At 45.9% G+C, this 17655-nt stretch overlaps 2 protein-coding genes across 4 annotated transcripts in view; one reads left to right on the forward strand and one right to left on the reverse strand.

The window, feature by feature from the left end:
- The window catches only part of efr3a (EFR3 homolog A (S. cerevisiae)), a 146132-nt gene that overhangs the window by 38718 nt on the left and 89759 nt on the right, over positions 1-17655 (forward strand). For all 3 annotated transcript variants that reach the window (XM_069684296.1, XM_069684298.1, XM_069684297.1), the window contains exons 3-5: positions 5658-5734; positions 8883-9010; positions 11208-11358. In XM_069684296.1, coding sequence (XP_069540397.1) covers positions 5658-5734; positions 8883-9010; positions 11208-11358 — 356 coding nt within the window. The remainder of the gene's footprint in view (positions 1-5657; positions 5735-8882; positions 9011-11207; positions 11359-17655) is intronic.
- Positions 14400-17306, reverse strand: LOC138611353 (tripartite motif-containing protein 16-like). The gene is made up of 2 exons (XM_069684413.1): positions 17072-17306; positions 14400-16933 (listed from the first exon to the last, which is right to left on the reverse strand). The coding sequence occupies exon 2, from the start codon at positions 16738-16740 to the stop codon at positions 15049-15051; it is 1692 nt and encodes a 563-aa protein (XP_069540514.1). The 5' UTR covers positions 16741-16933; positions 17072-17306; the 3' UTR covers positions 14400-15048.

A 17655-nucleotide genomic window follows, 5' to 3' on the forward strand; every position in this document is an offset into this window, starting at 1 on the left:
GCGACTCTCTGCTGCAGAAACACGTTTCTATGCTCCCCGTTTGCCCCAGAGGTTACATCACACATGAGAGTTACCCTACGACCTCATGACGGAGACTGACAGGAAACAAACCTGCACAACAATCAATTCGGCTTTACAGAAAGAATGACGGTTCTAGCTTGCATGTTTTCCATTTTAAACAGGCTGGTCAGTCGGGGAGGTTGGTTTTCAAACTGTCTGTGTACACAAACTAAACAGGAAACTTATGCACTAATTACACAAGCTGTACATCTTCAGTTTGCAGCACACGGGCTGAGCTTCAGCGTCTCACGCCAGGCTGCGTGTGTTGGTCTGTTTTTCCTCTGTCTGTTTGTTCAGTGTGCGGTGCGTTCGGGGGCCATCGGCTCTCCTCTGCAGGAATCGATAGACAATAAAGATTATGTCAGTACTCGACTCGAGTCTGCTCCCTGATGAAAAAGCTCTACCCAGCATGCAACTCTGATGAAAACACGTGTTAACAAGATGTTTAGATCAGTGACGATGGAAGAACTGGATAAAGAGTCCAACGCGGTGTCTTTAAACAGTCTGTATTCGTCCTGTTTGATCTGTACAGAGTGATATGTCCGTGCGTGTGACAGTGACATGATGTTAACTCCTCTCTGCCTTTGGGTGACGTCGCTGCAGCATGATGATTTGACCGCCTGTAATGGCATCTTCTCAGCCAGCTGAGTTAGTTGTGTTGGGGTGTAATTTCTCAGTCGTGTGCCCACCGAAATCCCTCCATCTCCGGCCCGCTCTGCGCCGTGATTATGCAGCCTTCTCTGCAGATCTATAGCTGGACGCTCAAATTGATGCATCGCCTCTATCATTGTACTGAAGCCGCGATGCTCTTAGCCAGAATGGGTTTTAATGTAATTTGGAGCTGCTGTCATTCATTTTCGGCCACCGGTGCCTCTGCACAAACAAACAAGCTGACCGGGCTGGTCGCAGTCAGGAGATTTATTTAAATGCCACAGCTTAACGAAATGCTCAGATATTCCTGCACAGGACACGGCCAAGCATGATGAGCGAGAGTGGACTTTGAAGCTCGGCTTTTATTTCTGCTTAGTGTATTATCTTCGATCCTAAACTGCATGTACTTCTGTTTTAATGTAGATTTTATGACGTGCGATCAATGCTTCTAAGATATGCAATCAAACCAGAGTTCCCACGGCTCCTAAAATATTAAAATCAGGGAAATTAAGGAAATAAATTGTCTTAAATTTACCGTAAGTTTGCAGAAGGTATTAAAGCTTAAGGCTGATGGGAGAATGGTCACGCAGCGGTCTGACATTACCGTAACCAACAGAATAGAAGCAGTTGACTGTAATGTCTCAGAGACTCCACAAGCTCTACGTGTTCACGTTACGTTGCTCAGCCACAAACGGTAACGTCTGGCTGCGTGACATCGTTTTGTTGTCGTGTTTTGTGGTTAGATATAATAATTGAGCTGATGCAGGTTTAGTCAAACAGTGGTTGGAAGAAGAGGTTTCGGAGGTGGTTGGCGCTAGCAGGAAACAACGACGCAAGGTGCAATTTATGCTGAAAGACGTTCTGGTGGGGGAAAGCTGTTGAATCTCACATGAGATCTCAAAAGCAGCGGTGCTATGCAGCAGCAGCAGCTGGTGATAGTGGGGCTGTGCCTTAAATTGTATTTGTTGTCTTAAAAAGGTCTTAAAAAACAAGATTCTGAAGATGCTGCAAGAACCCTGTCGGTACCACGAGGAGGCAGAATTCACCTCGAGGCAGCGATCTTCTGCCGTTATTTCACTCACATTCTCACAGTCAGATTCTTAAGCTGATTTAAGGCCACGGAGGAGCGAATCAGACGCAGACGATGGAATTCAAAATGTAAAGCTCCCACATGACCTCCGTCTCCGCCGCTCTGTCCTCAGGCCGGGCCGATCCATATGCTGTCCCTGAACGCACCGCACAGGAGGAGCCGCTGCCTCCCAGCTGTTTTCATTTCATCTACGACGTCTACACACACACATGCTGTGACTCTGCAGGAGCCCAGCGTCTGTGTGTGTGTGTGTGTGTGTGTGTGTGTGTGTTTACATGTGTGCGCGTTCGTCCATGCATCGTCACCTTTTCGAGTGTGAAGGTTGTAAGTTGGTGACTTCGGTAAGATATTTATAACCCGGCGCTGTTTTAATTTGACTTCACGCGATATTTAGGCGACTTTCTGGCTGATCAGCGAATTATAGAGTGACTTTGATTGATTCCCAATCTGATGAACACTCCTTGCTTTCCAGATTTGACTTAATTTCTTGCCAAAACCTCGTCCTACCTCTGTAAGGACAAAACTGAACTGTAGGAAGCTGGTATTTTATCAGGGCTCCTTAGCTGTAGTGAGCAAATCTACATCCTGCAGGTGCAAACTGCTGCAGCTGAAGTTTGCACAAGCCGGACTGAACCTGCAGTGGCTGGATGGTTGTGGCTGGTCGTGGTTTCAGTTGTGTCCTTGTTGTTTTCCTGTAAAGTGACACCATGTTGTCAGACAGACGGCCTGCAGCTTCACTGTTCATGCTGCTCATGTTTCAGTCACTTCCTCTGGACCTGGTGGCTCTTACAGAAACCTGGACTGACTCCAAGAGAGTCGATGGATCATGTCTGGGTTTATGTGCGCTGAGGAAACAATAGAGCTCTTGAACAAGTTTACAAAACAAATGAATGGACACTATAGTTCATATGAAGGCTGCATAATCTTTAGCCAATAAGACGTCTAAACCCGTGGAGGACTTACACTCACCACTCACTTCACCATGATGTGTTACTGAACGTAACCATGCGCCTAAACTTAACCAACAGACTGTTTTGTGTCGATGATGTTTCTTGGTACCTCGATACAAATAGAACCAGGTGCTACAGAGGAAAACAGACGCTTAGGGGGAAGTCACTAAGAATGAATTGCACGCCCAGACAGTCTCACAGCTCCGTGATGTTTGCTCTTGTTTTGTGTCTGATTGTGGAGAGAAGCTGTCTGCACCTCCGCCCTCTGCTGCGCTCTCAGCTGAGCTCCACACTGACGGAGCTCAGCTCCATGCACAGATGGATGACGAGCAGGGAGAGGAGGGGGCGGCTCTGTAACAGTTTACTTTAAAGACTCGACAGGACTCGTTTCACTGTCTGTGACGCAGCTTCAATTCTTGAGCGAGCGTGCAACAGCCGCTCGACCAGATAACAATCCCCGCCCTGCGTGTCGGCTGCAGACCGTCTCCACGCGTGGACAAAATTGATCTCCCCATTACATTAATAATGACAAAATATTATTAACAGACTGTATTTGCAGATTTGATGGAATTATTGATCATGATCAGTGTCAACTCAGAGCGTGACAGCCCTTATAACACTGAGCCGCAGTTCCCACCAGCTCTCTGCAGGCGGTGATATTTTCTCTCTAACTGCGCGGTGCTGTTAGCGCTGCTGTTTGTGAATGAGGTGCTTTTTACCACGAGGCTCATTTGCATACAAAGGGGCTAAATTCGCCCCGAATGTCTGCATAATGACTCACTTAGGTACCTGCAAACGGCTCCGGAGCACAGACATGCTGTGTGCTCTGCAGTGCACTTTGGGGTGCATTCAACCCTCTGTGCGTGCTTGGAGTCTCTTTGTGTCACTTGCACAGGATTAGTGGGCATAGAAGCCATGCAATCCTTTACTGAATTAGGCCCTTGTGTGGTCAAAAACAGATGTGTTTGAAAGTGAACTGAAAGACCTTAAAGCAGACTCAAAGGTTACCTTGAAACAGATCTCCCAAGTGTTAGTCAGGATATAAAAACAGATGCTAAGGGTACCTAGAAGCAGACTTCTGTATCTGTTGCATTCACAGGATTTCACACACAAAAGAAATGTGCATTGTTAGGTATCATACGGGCCGTTGTTTCAGAGGGTTTTGTATGGTTCAGTTCTTTTTGAAGTACAGTCTTTAAAGGCGTCCTTAAAGTTAGCTACCAGTTCTGGTTTGTACTTTAGCTCTGCCACATTACACAGCACCCAGAAGCCGTCAGCAGACGTCTGGTCGTCTGTTTCTGGAGGCGCTTTCCTCACATCTTCACGTTCAGAGCTGCCTTCCATCACACACGGTCACACTTAACGCTCACACAGCAGCCTGCTCCCCCGCCGCTCTGCGCCCTAATGCGGCAGGTAATTGCAGGGTCCATAATGAACGCTTCGCTCTGGAAAGGCTGCTTTGGCGACACACCGTTGATACGAGCCTTAATGAGGTTGATTAATCCACAGACCCCCGGGGGCTAACTCAAACTGTGCTGCGAAGTCGAAGAGAAATAAACTCCAGAAGTGTTAAGGTGACCTACCGTCGCCTGAGAGCTGCGTGCGTACCCTGGGAGTGTTTGTGTCGGTGGCGTTTTGGTTGGATGACATGAGTTGGCGTCCTTCCTTCGGCCCTGTGTGTCTTCTTTGCTTGTTTTGTGTTTGTGTTGCTCCGGGTGAAGTTTGGTTTCTCATGCTAAAAGCCACTCTGCATTGATCGCCTGTCAGAGGAGCTGAACGCTGCCGTGACCTTTCAGCTGTGGTCTGCTGCTCCTTCGGACACTGAAGCGCTGACATTTCAGCCAAGACGCTCACTTCTGACGGTCACGGTCATTGATCAGGAACAAATCTCTGCACGCAGGAAGTAAATATACATTAAGTCATGATGGTGATTTGATCTGACATTTTTATTGTGTTTCTGGGAGCTTTTTGCACACGTTGAATGAAATAGGATTTATGCTGCAGCCCCAGCACAAGGCCCTGTTAGGATCACTTCATGCGGATGTATCGGGTCATGAGGACCTAATGACTGGACTTTATCTGGAGAAGGGCAAAGACGTCTTGGACTGCAGTGAATTGATAGTTTAGACTTTAAAGGACAGACCCAGTTCAGAGCCCTCACAGTTTTCTCTCACTGTGAATGTACGAAAGCACAAGTTTATTTAAATGTCAGTGAACACATCGCAGTCAGACGCTCCTCCTCAGTGGCGTCTGCATCTTCCTGCTGGACGACCGGTCGGCTTCTCTGTAATCGTTCCCGCTGTGACTTTGACTTACTCGCCCCACACCCTCGAGCCGGAGTCTGAGGCTGGCTCAACAGGCTGCTGTTGGCAATACTAATTCATGTCCGTCAATAGGAGACGACCTATCACACCACCTCTTGAATCCAGAGTAAACTCGGATGGTCTCAGCCAATCAGAGAGCCCGGAGGAGAGGACAGATGTGTCTTGCAGCCGGTTGCGTCATCAGGTCGTCTAGCTTCGTCTAAGTTGTGAAAATAAGCTCTGCTGGAGCCGTGCTGGCCGGACATCTGTACACCTGTTTTTACAGATACGTGTGGCTTTTGTGTTAAAAGGTTCAGGGTCATACAGTAACGGTCCCTTTATTGCACAGGTGGTAAAGAAAGCAGAACATTTGAAGGGTGCAAAGAAACTACCTGATTGTGGGGGGAAAAAAGGCTGGAGTGCATGAAATAAAAAAATGTCTGTGCAAGCGACAGTCGGGGCCGTGTACGTGCAGGGGCAGAGTATTACTACATGTATACATGAATCATGCTCTCACACTGTAACTGAACTGCAGCAGTTTATTACAGACTGTCAGTGAGTCAGTGCTGTCTTTAACGGTCACGTCTCGGTTGTTTGTTGCAGGAGTCTGTGGCTGCTGTGGGCCGCTGAGGCCGAGGTACAAACGCCTGGTGGACAACATCTTCCCTGAGGACCCCAAAGTAAGTAACACATCCTCTATTATATCAAAGGGTATTATAGTAATCAGACTTGTCAGACTTAATTGTGCGTAAAAGGCCACCGTACACCTTCACTGTTTGCTGATGCTTTGGTCAATAATTTCCTCTTGATGTTGCTCGTGTGGTCGCCTTTACTGTGTTGTTATCAAAGTTCCCCTCAAGGGACGGCAATGAAACCTGATACAAAGAGCTGGGCTGTCGCTGCTGTACAACTGCCTTCAGAGTGACAATCCAATGAGATGAGAGCCATGATCCCAAAAGATGTTAGAAGATTAGCACCATCTGAACGACTTTGTCTGAGCTCCAGTCAAATTGGGATATTAGCGCTGAAAATGTCTTTCTGTAACACTGAATAAAAACGTAATCAGATCCCTTTAATACACAAAATAGAAATGGAGGTTATACGTATGTTTAATATGATTTGTACTTGAACCCACAGAGTCAGTCAGTATCTTGAGGCAAGTTTTAGGTATTCTTCCCGATCCTTGTGAATCAGCTCTGCTCATTGACATGCATGTGCATAAATCACGGTCACACACATGGAAATACAGACGGATCGTGTCTGTATTTATTCAGTGAGGAGACTGCATCGAAGTTTTTAATACGGGACGAGCCGACACCAGTTTATCTGACTTTATAATGTGATGGAGCACTGAGCAGTTTATAACCATGCAGCGCGGTGAGGCGTCGATCTGTGTGTGTCTCTCAGGCTCTGCCCCTGACTTCATAGCGTCGCGATCGGTCCCGTATTTCCGTGAAAACCTTTTATAAAGCATAAAATACGTCTTCACGCTGTGACTGAGAAGAGCCGGAGGTGATCCACGCGGAGTTTATCAGAGTTATCACGCCGCGTGGGGAGGAGGCGGACGTGAGGAGGCGGACGTGAGGAGAGGAGCAGATGTGACGCAGACCTGTGTGTGTTTTGATGCTCATACCTGAATCAATAACGTTGCGATCCGTCCGTATTTCTGCGCACAGTTAAAGTATAAATGTCGTCTCCACAGGCTGTCACGTGCCCGTATGCTGTGTAGTTCATATATTTCACTGATAAACACAGAGCTGTAGAGCGGCATCAGGCTTCTTGATCAATGTTTCACGGGTTGCCAGGTCTGCGCTTTTTCCAGCTGAATTGGGCGACTTTTGAGGTGTCTTTAGAGGCGCGAGGCCCTGTGCGGCTGCACACGTCACACAGCCCACACGACGGTTCTGACTCCGCATATGTTTGGATTGTCACAGACAGCTGTTTCGCGGCCCGGTACTGAACGACCTACGGCCCGGTACCTGTCCGCAGACCGGGGGTTGGGAACCCTACTCTAATTGAACGCGTCCATATCAGCGTTTCTATAAGAGTCTGTAAGGTGTGTTTAAAGATCCTCGCGCTGCCCACAAGCGACCAAAAAAGAATCATTGCGTGTTTAGATATTTTCCTCTGAATAGTTTACACACCAGGTCACATGAGTTACAAGTAATGCAGAACTTTCATTGCAGTGTTTAACATTATCATTAATCAGAGAAACAAGAAACAATTGGAGGACGGAGGAGCCACACGAACGCTTGAGTCTTTGATAAATCCGGTTATTAAATATGACACGACTTTAATAACAGGACCACGACAACTTATTATCACCCGTTTGATTCCTTCACCCTTGTTAATTAATTTGCTAAATGTGTACGTGGTTTGTCCCGTACACAAGAGGGTTATTTTTTTACATCTCTCAGCCATCCCTTTAATATTTCCTCAAGGGCCTCTGGTGTAAGCAAACAGGTGCGGTGGGGAATCGAAACGCTCGAATGGTCGAGACCTTGTCAGATTAATTATCACTCGCTGAGAGCCGGAGGAGCTGGAGACACTCGGGGGACAGCCGGTCTCGAATTAACTCCCTCCTCTTTATGACACCTGGCAGCTCCATCTTTATATTGATGATGCTGAAGTTCACGCTGTGTCCTTTACAAGTTTACAAAGTGCAATGCATCTAAAAATAACTTTCAAAGTAACAGTTCTGTGTTGACCTCCAGGAGCCGTTTGATTAGTTTCAGTGGAGCAGAAGGGATTCGGACCAAAGCAAAGAGAAGTTTTAGTGGTTTTAGTGGTTTTCATGGTTTTAATGGTTATATTTCCAGTTTGACATGTGTTTGTTAGATTCCTAATAATGTATGTCTCAAATAAACCAAGAGGAGGAGAGACAGTAAGTCTGGACCGTAAACTTAATCAGCATCTTGATGGACGACAAAAGATGGGAGGAGATACATACTGCAACAGATGCACACTGGAAACAAAGCAGTGTTACCCCAAATAAAAAGGTCCCCCTCCTGCTGCCAACACGTCTCTCACCTGTTGAAACATGGACTCCAGAAGACCTTTGCAGCCGGAGTCATGTCCCCCTCCTGTCATCTCCGTCTTTTGGTGTAAGGTGGTCTTAAAATGTTCCTCGTCTTCGCGTTATGATCAAATTAAACGGGTTTATTATTATTCTAAGTTTTCTAGTTTTGGCTCAGGCAGGTAAAGAAGTTCAATGACTTTCAGAATATCAACAACCAATGGGATCGCTCTCTCCAGCACCAAACAGGAAGCAGCAAACCAGGTAGAGAGTAAACATGCAGGCGTTCTAAGGAGGACTGCTTTCACCACATCCTGACTGAATGTGACACTCGCTTGCTATTAGTGCAGCTTAGCGGTTAGCACGGCAGCGGTTAGCTTTGGTAAACTGGTGAAAGTGTGAAGTACAGAGCTAGCAGTCTGCTAGCTCGCAATGCTAACCCAGCCAACATTACAGCCTGAAGCACCTTAGATAACACAAACTACTGCACACAAGGACAGCTGCTTCTGTTTCTGCTCCATTGTTTTTTATTATTCTTCTAAATTTCCACCTGGTGCATGATGGGAAATGATCTCAACAAGAATCTAGTTGAATTTTCTTAATAGTGACCGTGCAGGATACCCGGTCTTTGTAAAGTCTTATAGTCTGTGGGTGTAATGTGATTAGATCTCTTTAAAGTCAGTTTTCTGTCGGGAGACTCCAAACTTCAAACGTGGAAATAAACAAGTGGGATCAAGACAAGTAAAGATCCAGTCCAAAACTCTTCTACTGGGCATGTTTGGATAACTAAGTAACTGTCTGTTTTCCTGCAGGATGGCCTCAGTAAATCCGACATGGAGAAGCTCACCTTCTACGCCGTGTCGGCTCCAGAGAAGCTGGACAGGATCGGAGCGTACCTGGCCGAGAGGCTGAGCAGAGATGTGGTGCGACACCGCTACGGGCAAGTGACGACTGACCTCCACTTTTCTTCTTTCACACTTCAAGAGAAATTCAAGCTGTTTGAAACTCAAATTGAAGCTTACGTAAAACATACAGAATAGGCAATTTAATGCAACTAAACACAGCCCTCCTTACGTGACACACATATTTTCAATTAAAACTCAAGTTGTTTGGTGCATATATCTTCTCTGCTCTTAGTTCAGCCTTTTTTTTTTACCTAACTTTTTCTAAAACAAAACCTAAACGTGACAACGTAATCAATAAAAGAGTAAGAGTCGAGGTCTGCTGTACACTTGGATTATTGATGGTGCAGAAAAGAACATTTTTTCCCTTCTAAAAACCCAAAGGTAACCAGAATAGCAACCGACACAGACGTCCAGGTGTCCAGTGTGCTTCGCCTGCTCAAGCTCTTTCCCTGCTGCAGAAGTTCGATGCCAGAGAATCGGGAAAGCTAGTGCAAAAGAAACGGGATGTTTGTAAGGCTGCTGTCACACCTAAAGTCCGCTTGTTTGATCTGAATCAGACCAAATTGTTGCAGTGTTGACTCGAGTTTGGTTTGTGTTCACACGGCAGCTTTAACCAGCGACCAAACGTTTTGATGTGGGTCAGAATTCCCACTTGGGAAAACTCCCTGAAGTAAACAAAGAGAGAGAGAGAGCACACTCCTGTTCATCTATTGGACAGAACATTTGTGAGGGAAAATCACATCGTCCTGGATGGACAGTGGAGCGATATAATTTGTGTTGCAATCAAAGAAGAGGTTTGGGGTTCAGTGTCTTTCCCAAGGACACCTCGCCCAGTGGCTGTAGCAGTCAGGGATCGAACCCCCAACCTTCCGATATAGAGACGAACGGCTCAGGTCCTTCTTTAAGTCTCATTCAGTTCTCACCTGAATCGAACTGGACCGTTGTTACTTTGGAAAAGGACCGAGGTGGTCCACGGTCCGGTTGTTTGGTCGGCACCACAGTTCAAATGTCTCACCTGTCCAAACGAACCCTTAAACTGTAATGGTGCCAATGCTCTCAGTGTGAGGGTAAAACTTTGTGGCACCAGGGCGTCTCTTAAATCTGATGTTTTGTGCCCACAAACCCTGTCACCATTCACGGACAACTTAGAGTTATGAAGGGTTGATTTAAATGTAACAGCACAAATGGAGGGAGCTCTTTAGACCTAAATGTGTTATTAGAAGTCTGGTTCAGTCACATGTCCCTGAACCATCTATTCCTCCTGCTCCTGGAAAGTCATTTAAATGAGTTGAGAGACAAAACTATCCCTCATGTATTTCTAAAAGGCAACTGGCAGCACCAAATCAATGCAGTGATTACAACGTCAGAATGGTGTTTAATTGGCTGTGACTTTTATTCCCTGAAGCTGACAGTCAGAGAACAAACACATCCCTCTCTGTCCCATCTGTGGTCGGTCATGTGTTGTTATAAAACCATTTGGCGTCTCCTAAAAAACACTCGGTCCATGCAACAGAGTGACATGTCCGTATGCTCGCGTTCGTTATGTCACTCAAACCCCAAAGCTGTCGTTAGGTTTGGCAAAGCTCTCGCCTCCCAGATGGACTAAACTGCCCACATCTGAGCGATGGGTCCATTTGAGCTCTAATAAATTCATAGCATTACACATGCTGTGTCCATTATGCCCACGGTAACACATGAACATGGTTTCTTGCATTATAATTATCCACAGTAACGCTGCTGAGTCTCCAGGCTGCACTTCTGCATCATTAAAACAACAAAGAGGGCAGTGAATGTGAACGAATCATTCCACTTCCAACAGATGGAGACCAAAATGCTGCTGGTAGCGACAGCCAATCAGAGCAACGACCGTGTGATGTAGCGCTAGGCTGCAAGGTTAGCTAGTTCTAACATTGGATTCACATGGCTTCAACATCATTCACAGATATTCAGCATAATGTGAGTTGGAAGCCAACAGTTTGGTCATGTGAACTGGCGGCCATATTGGTTGTTGCTTTAACAGCTCTCCTCTGCACGATCACAGTATTCACTCGTAGAACTTTATTTCCTGAAAATGTTAACAGTCTAAGCGCAAAGATTATGCAAGTAAAAAAGCGGACAGCACAGATGTTAAGATGTAAATACGTTGTCTACGCTGGTGTTTGTGCAGCTAGCTCATTACCTGCTAAGTGCAGCTCAAGCCTTGATGCCGAACCACCCCCCTCCTGTGTACAGGTACGTGGTGATAGCCATGGAGGCTCTGGACCAGCTGCTGATGGCCTGTCACTCTCAGAGCATCAAACCCTTCGTGGAGAGTTTCCTGCACATGGTGGCCAAGCTGCTGGAGTCCAGAGAGCCAGACCTGCAGGTCCTGGGAACCAACTCGGTGAGACAAAAACTCACAGGAGGTTTTTTTTTTCTGTTTGTGAAATGCTCACTTTCAGCAGGTTGCTGTTGAGAGCTTTTCTGATACGTAAGCAGGAACGCAGGCAGATGATGACAGTGCATTTAAACACACTCAGTGAGAACAGCTGATGGCTCTCAGGAAGGCTTCAGATACAGCGCCATGAGGAGGAAGAAGATAAGAGCCAAGAGAAGGAACTCTGGTCCCTCATGGCCTTTTTACAGCACTTCATTTCCACATGTAGACTTATTAATGTTCCCACGCTCACTGTACACACAGTAAAGTCAATAAGATGAACTTCAAATGGTAGCAGAGTTTTTATGACACGGTGACTGTTTATCCTTCTGCACTTGAACAGAACTTAGAAACATAAATTCATAGTGTTTGAGTTGTCAAAGATATGACTGAATACATCGTCGATAGTTTTGTTTGTAAAGGAGAGATTTTTTTTCGTAACAGGACCAGCAGTTACATCCATCCTTTTATCGATCAATAAACTAGAGAGCGGACGTTCGACTCTTTTTACTCCAGTTTGTATGAGTCACTCACTAAAGAGAGGCGAGTCACTCGAGGCAGTTCCCCAGAGCTTGAATCCCCCACAGGCCCAAGCGCCCATAGAGCATGTGCACTAGAGACTAGCTTCTGGTTTAGCACTACGCTAACACTGATAAATTTGCAGCATTAAACAACGTAAACCATCTCTGAGGTGAACAAAAATAACTCTTGTACAGAGTAGTGGTGATAAGATGATTTTATTTGGAACTGTGTTGTTGTTGAAGTCCGTCGTGCGGTGGGGGCCCAGTGGCATGTTGGCGGAGCGGGTACGAGTGAGTGATTCAGTGAGTGATTCCTGTAACTCGAGTCAGACCTTCAGCTCAGGGCACGGAGCGAGCTGCGGGTGTTTTTCTCACCGGGCTCACGCGCTGGTCTCGCCTCAAACTTGCCCTTCGCAGTGGCTAGGAGCGGGTAGGAGGGGTGGGTCAGTGAACGAGTCAGTGGAGATGAGGACTCGTGACTCCCGAGTCATTAAGAAGAGTTGTTCATTTTGAAAGGATTGATTCATGACTCGCACATCACTACTTCAGACAGATCCTGCAAATCAGTGGTGTACTCAGGAGGGGAGCGGGGGGGCAATTGCCCCCCTTGAGGCCCCCATGTTTGAAAAAATACCGTGGAAGTGCCCTCATGATGCCCCTGTAGTAAATAAGAATGATTAAGCGCCCTCTCAGGTGCCCTTGTAGTGTACTATTGACACATGTTGGAAAACTAGCCTCTGCACCTACTACATGTGAGACAATGGCTGCTTCCCAAGTCTCTTATTTGATAGCTCCTCGCTCCTCGCTCCTCGCCCGAACCGGAAGTAGTTCCAGAGCCGCCATATTGAGGACCGTCTCAAAGCTCTTATCGCTGCTCGGAGGAGCGAGGAGCGAGGAGAGAGGAGGGAGTTCCGAGGAGCGATAAGCGAGGATACACGAGAGCAGCCTCCAAGTCTTTTACTGGCCGACACGCCCCCTTATTACAGATCAGTTAGTGATTGGACGCAGCAGCAGATCGGACTTATGTGAAACTTCACAACATCACCGGAGTTTCATATCGCAGAGAGGAAGAAGCGGACCTTAAAACAGACTTTACAGGGCGCCTTGAAACCGACGATAAACAACGTTGGTATAATGAGTTGGTATTTGACAACCTGTGATCGTTTAGAACGAAATATTGATCATAACTTGTCGTAAAATATATAAAATGCAGTGACTAACTGCAGATTTGATTTGTTTTCTGAGTCAACATCTGAGTAAAAATCATCTAAAAATCAAAAGTAGCAAAAACAGATTCATTTCTATTAAATGTAATCTAAAGAAAAACCTCTCGTCATGATCAGTTATTCCCCTGCTAACTTTTATTACAGATGAATGAATGAATTCAGAGGGAGCAGGAGAGTCTCTCTGTCAGCAGGTAACACTTTTTACGTGTGAGAGTGATCATCAGGTCGGTTTGATCAGCGTGACGTGATTTCTATTTATCCTGAAACTTTGAGCCTAATCAATAATGTTCATAGCTCATGAGCAGACAGTTTTTGGGCTTATTAAATAATTAATTCAGATCAGATGATCAGAGATCACAAATGTAAATAATGAACAAATAATATAAAGACATAGTGCTGGTAAGAAGTGTCCGTATGGCTCTGCAGCAGGAACACAGACTGCAGCCTGTTCTTCATGTGCAGGTGTTTGTTACACACGTAACAGGTTACAGAGAGGAAACACTGTTACTGTGTGTTTATTAGAATGAATACAGAGCACATGTGTGCAGACACAAACAGCTGTTAAAGCAGACTGACAGCTGATCCAGCCGTGATCAGCTGACGCGATCATCACAAACGGACGTCGCAGCACATGACGCTTCATCGGAAAGGACATCTCATGTCTCTTAAAAAACATTCCCTCGTTTCCTCTCTCCTCTCTTGGTTTCCAAGTGAACCACGCAAGTGAAGGAAACATGGATGCAATTTAAGAGACTTGGGAAGCAGCCAATGTGCCCCCATGGGATGCCTATAGTGGACTCTAGTCGCCCCCATGGCATACAACTGGGGCTCTTTTTATTTTATTTTGGCCCCTGCCCCTCAAACAGCCTGAGCACGCCGCTGCACTGAGGGATTAAAAACTGGAAGTTTGCAGTTCTTCAGATGAAACGGGGGCAGAGAGGATGGCGCCCTCTGACTCCCCTCTCTGTCTTTCTCTTACCGTCTGGAATCTTAAAACAGCACGGGGGAGTTTGAGCTGCAGAATCCAGAGTCTCTTTTCAGGAGAGACTTTGAATACTGCAAAGATTTCAAAATAAGATACCTGGGCTTTCAAACTGCAGGAACATATACAAACTGTGCTGGGGTCTAAAGGGTTAAACCTTGTAGAACTGTTTTAGTCATGATGAGATAACTGATAAGAGACGCCTGTGAAGAGAAGACTCACAGCATCGAGGACAGCTTCCAACCAATGACGACGAGAAGGAAACACTTTGATCCTGTTTGTTTATTCATGATGTCAAAGTTCAGTGTGTTCACACATCACATCAGTAAAGTCTGTTCAATGATTCTTGTTCCTGATTTCATCAACAGATTCACTTCATCCACACCATCAGTTTGTTTGACCACAATCTGAACTATTGATTTCATCATGATCATTGAAGGTTTAAAATACCTCAGAGGACATTTTTCATCCGTTTAAAAAGCAACAAAACTTTTTCATATCAATGTGATTATAGATTTTCTACAAATGTACAAAGTGGTGAAAACAAAATGTGTCCGTTAAAGAAAGGTCTGATGCTTTCTCTCTTCACACTCATGAATCACAACAGAAACAACAGCATATAAACGCATCAATACAAACAATCAACAAACATTTAGAGCAGAGAGAAGTTTCTATTTTCACGCAGAGAAATGTCAGTTCAGGTGAACATCGATCATCATGAGCAGTGAAAGCCTCCATGGCTAAACAGACACAGGAAGGAGCGTCACTTAAAGGAGCTCATTTACAGAACACATGAGAAGACGTCAAAGTACCGCCCATCAAGTTTGATTGACAGGTGACAAAGATGTGACAACAATCAGCTCTCAGCAACAAACATGAATAAAAATCAAGCTGAAGAATTAAAACACAGAAGTTAACCCGCTGTCCCTTACATGACTTCTGTCTGTTTCACTTTACACAACTCAGCAGTGGATCCAGGATAACAGATAAACCAAAGTCCAGCACAGAGAGGCTGAGTGAATGTGGTCTGCACTCTGTGGAGGAGAGTCATGGTTTTAGAGATGCTGTAGAAGGACAGAATACCTGCTCTGTGATCCAGGTACACTCCTACTCTGGAGGACCGAGGACCTGAGACAGGAGTGTTCACTTTGTTGTACCAAAAGTTATAACTGTTGTTGTCACAATGTAACGCCCAAGATTTGTCATTGTGTCCAAACCCACATTCAGTCCCCCTCCCTGCTCTGCTGATACTCTTGTATGCGACTGCTACAAAAACTCCTCCTCCTCTCCACTCCACCTCCCAGTAACAACGTCCAGTCAGACTCTCTCTACTCAGGACCTGATCCCATCCAGTGAATCTGTCTGGGTGACTAGAATAAGACTGATGTTTACTCATGAATGTTGCTTTTCTGTCTCCATCAGATAATAACAGCCGTGTGTGTGCTGTGTTTGGATCCAGTGTGATGTCACATGAGTACTGTAAGAACTCCGCTCTGGTCTTGGGCTCTGGTTGTGTCAGTAAAACATCCACTTCAGTCACTGTCTGTGAGATGTTTGTCCATGTCTCCCTCAGAACGTCCTGTAGTTTACCTCTGACCTCTGACACAGCCGCTGTCACAGCCTCAAAGTACCTCAGAGGACGGATCTTGATGCTGGATGAGTCTGTAGATTCACTGAGTGGTGACAGTGAGGGGTAGTCGTGTAGAAACTGGTTGTGATCCTCTGTGAGTGACAGCTCCTCCAGGTCAGCGTCTCTCCTCTTCAGCTCAGTGATCTCCTGCTCCAGCTTCTCCTGAAGCTCTCTGACTCGACTCACTTCAGCTTCCTGCTGGGATCTGACCTGCTGCTTCACATCAGAGCGTCTTTTCTTCATGAGACGGATCAGCTGAGTGAAGATCTTCTCACTGTCCTCCACTGCTTTATCAGCAGAGCGATTGATAGCCTCCACCTGCTGTTGAAGCAGCTTCACATCTTTGTCTCTGTCCTGGATTCTCTGCTGGATGTTTTGTCGACTCACCCCGAGCTCTCTCTGCCTCTCGGTCCTTTCTGCTGCAGCTGAGACTGTGTCGTGGCCTTTATGTTCGTCCATTAAACAGAGATAACAGATCGACTGCTGATCAGTACGGCAGAACATCTTCATCACCTCATCATGACGAGAGCAGACGTTCTCCTGGAGCTTCTTGGAGGGCTCCACCAGCTTGTGTTTCTTTAAAGGAGCTGCATTAAAATGAGGCTGCAGGTGTTTCTCACAGTAAGAGGCCAGACACTGCAGACAGGACTTGCAGGCTTTCAGTTTTCTCCCAGTGCAGACATCACAGGCCACATCTTCAGGTCCAGCATAGCAGTGATCAACAGGAGCAGCTTGGAGTCCAGTCTTCTTCAGCTCCTCCACTAAATCTGCTAACATGGTGTTTTTCAGCAGGACAGGCCTCGGTGTGAAGGTCTGCCTACACTGAGGGCAGCTGTAGACGCTCCTCTTATCCTCTGTATCCCAGTGGCCTTTAATACAGTTCATGCAGTAGCTGTGTCCACAGGAAGTAGTCACCGGATCCTTCAGTAGATCCAGACAGATCGAACAAGAGATTTTTTCTTCGTCCAGGCGGCTTCCTCGTTGTGCCATTTCTCCTCTCAGTGACGGTCAAATAGTTCCTCTTTCTGTGGATAGAAACAGGTTCTGAGCTCTGATGGATAACAACTCTCTGCTCTTGTTGACTTGCTGCAGTGAATGAGGTTTTTCAGCTCCAGCGTTTCACATAAAGGTGTTCACAATGAGGGGGAGGGAACAGAGAATTATCTTGATGGGTCAGAGGTCGCTGTCAGGGAAAGAGGAAGAGTTTTCAACGTGTAACAGGGTGTGTTATCTTCATTTACAGTGTGCAGTAAAAGTAGTTGAACTTAGAACTCTGACACTTTGCTCTCAACAGTTATTCATAAAATGCCCGTCCTCATACCTGCAGATGAGTGAAGGGGAGGGAGCAGAGAATACTTTGATCAGGTGGAGCCGCTGTTTGATAAAGAGGGAGGATATTCAGGTTTTACTGCGTTCCTTAAAGAGCAGGAGACAGGGTGTGTTCGCTCTCAGGAACAACAACAGGTCATTATAGTTGGACTTGAACTTTGACACTTTTTAGATCATTCATAAAGATTTGTAACATCACATCAAACGGTCACATGAAGAAGTTTATAACAAAGTGCAAAGAACAAAACAAACACATGAACAAATGTCTTATTAAATTAAATACATGTCATATTTCCTCCTTAACTCCTGCATCATCTGCAGGAGGTCGGAGCGTGTGCAGCTTCTCTGTAGCACGGAGCGCGTTCAACATATCCAGGATTAAGTTTGATATTCTGGCTTCACTAAGCCTAACAAAAAGGATCAAACGACACAGTCGGAAATCTGTGGTGATAAACTAAATAAACCCAGGGTTTCCATGATGGCCTTCACATAGAAGGGGCGGGGTTTGCAGCATATGACCAATCACAGACATTGACAAAGCTACTGGCAGCAGAGCAGCAGATTTTACAAACTTGG

This window comes from Semicossyphus pulcher, unplaced genomic scaffold (genome assembly GCF_022749685.1).
Source record: "Semicossyphus pulcher isolate SPU_LCO1_2020_fin unplaced genomic scaffold, fSemPul1.0.p SCAF_7, whole genome shotgun sequence".
Classification (NCBI taxonomy): domain Eukaryota; kingdom Metazoa; phylum Chordata; class Actinopteri; order Labriformes; family Labridae; genus Semicossyphus; species Semicossyphus pulcher.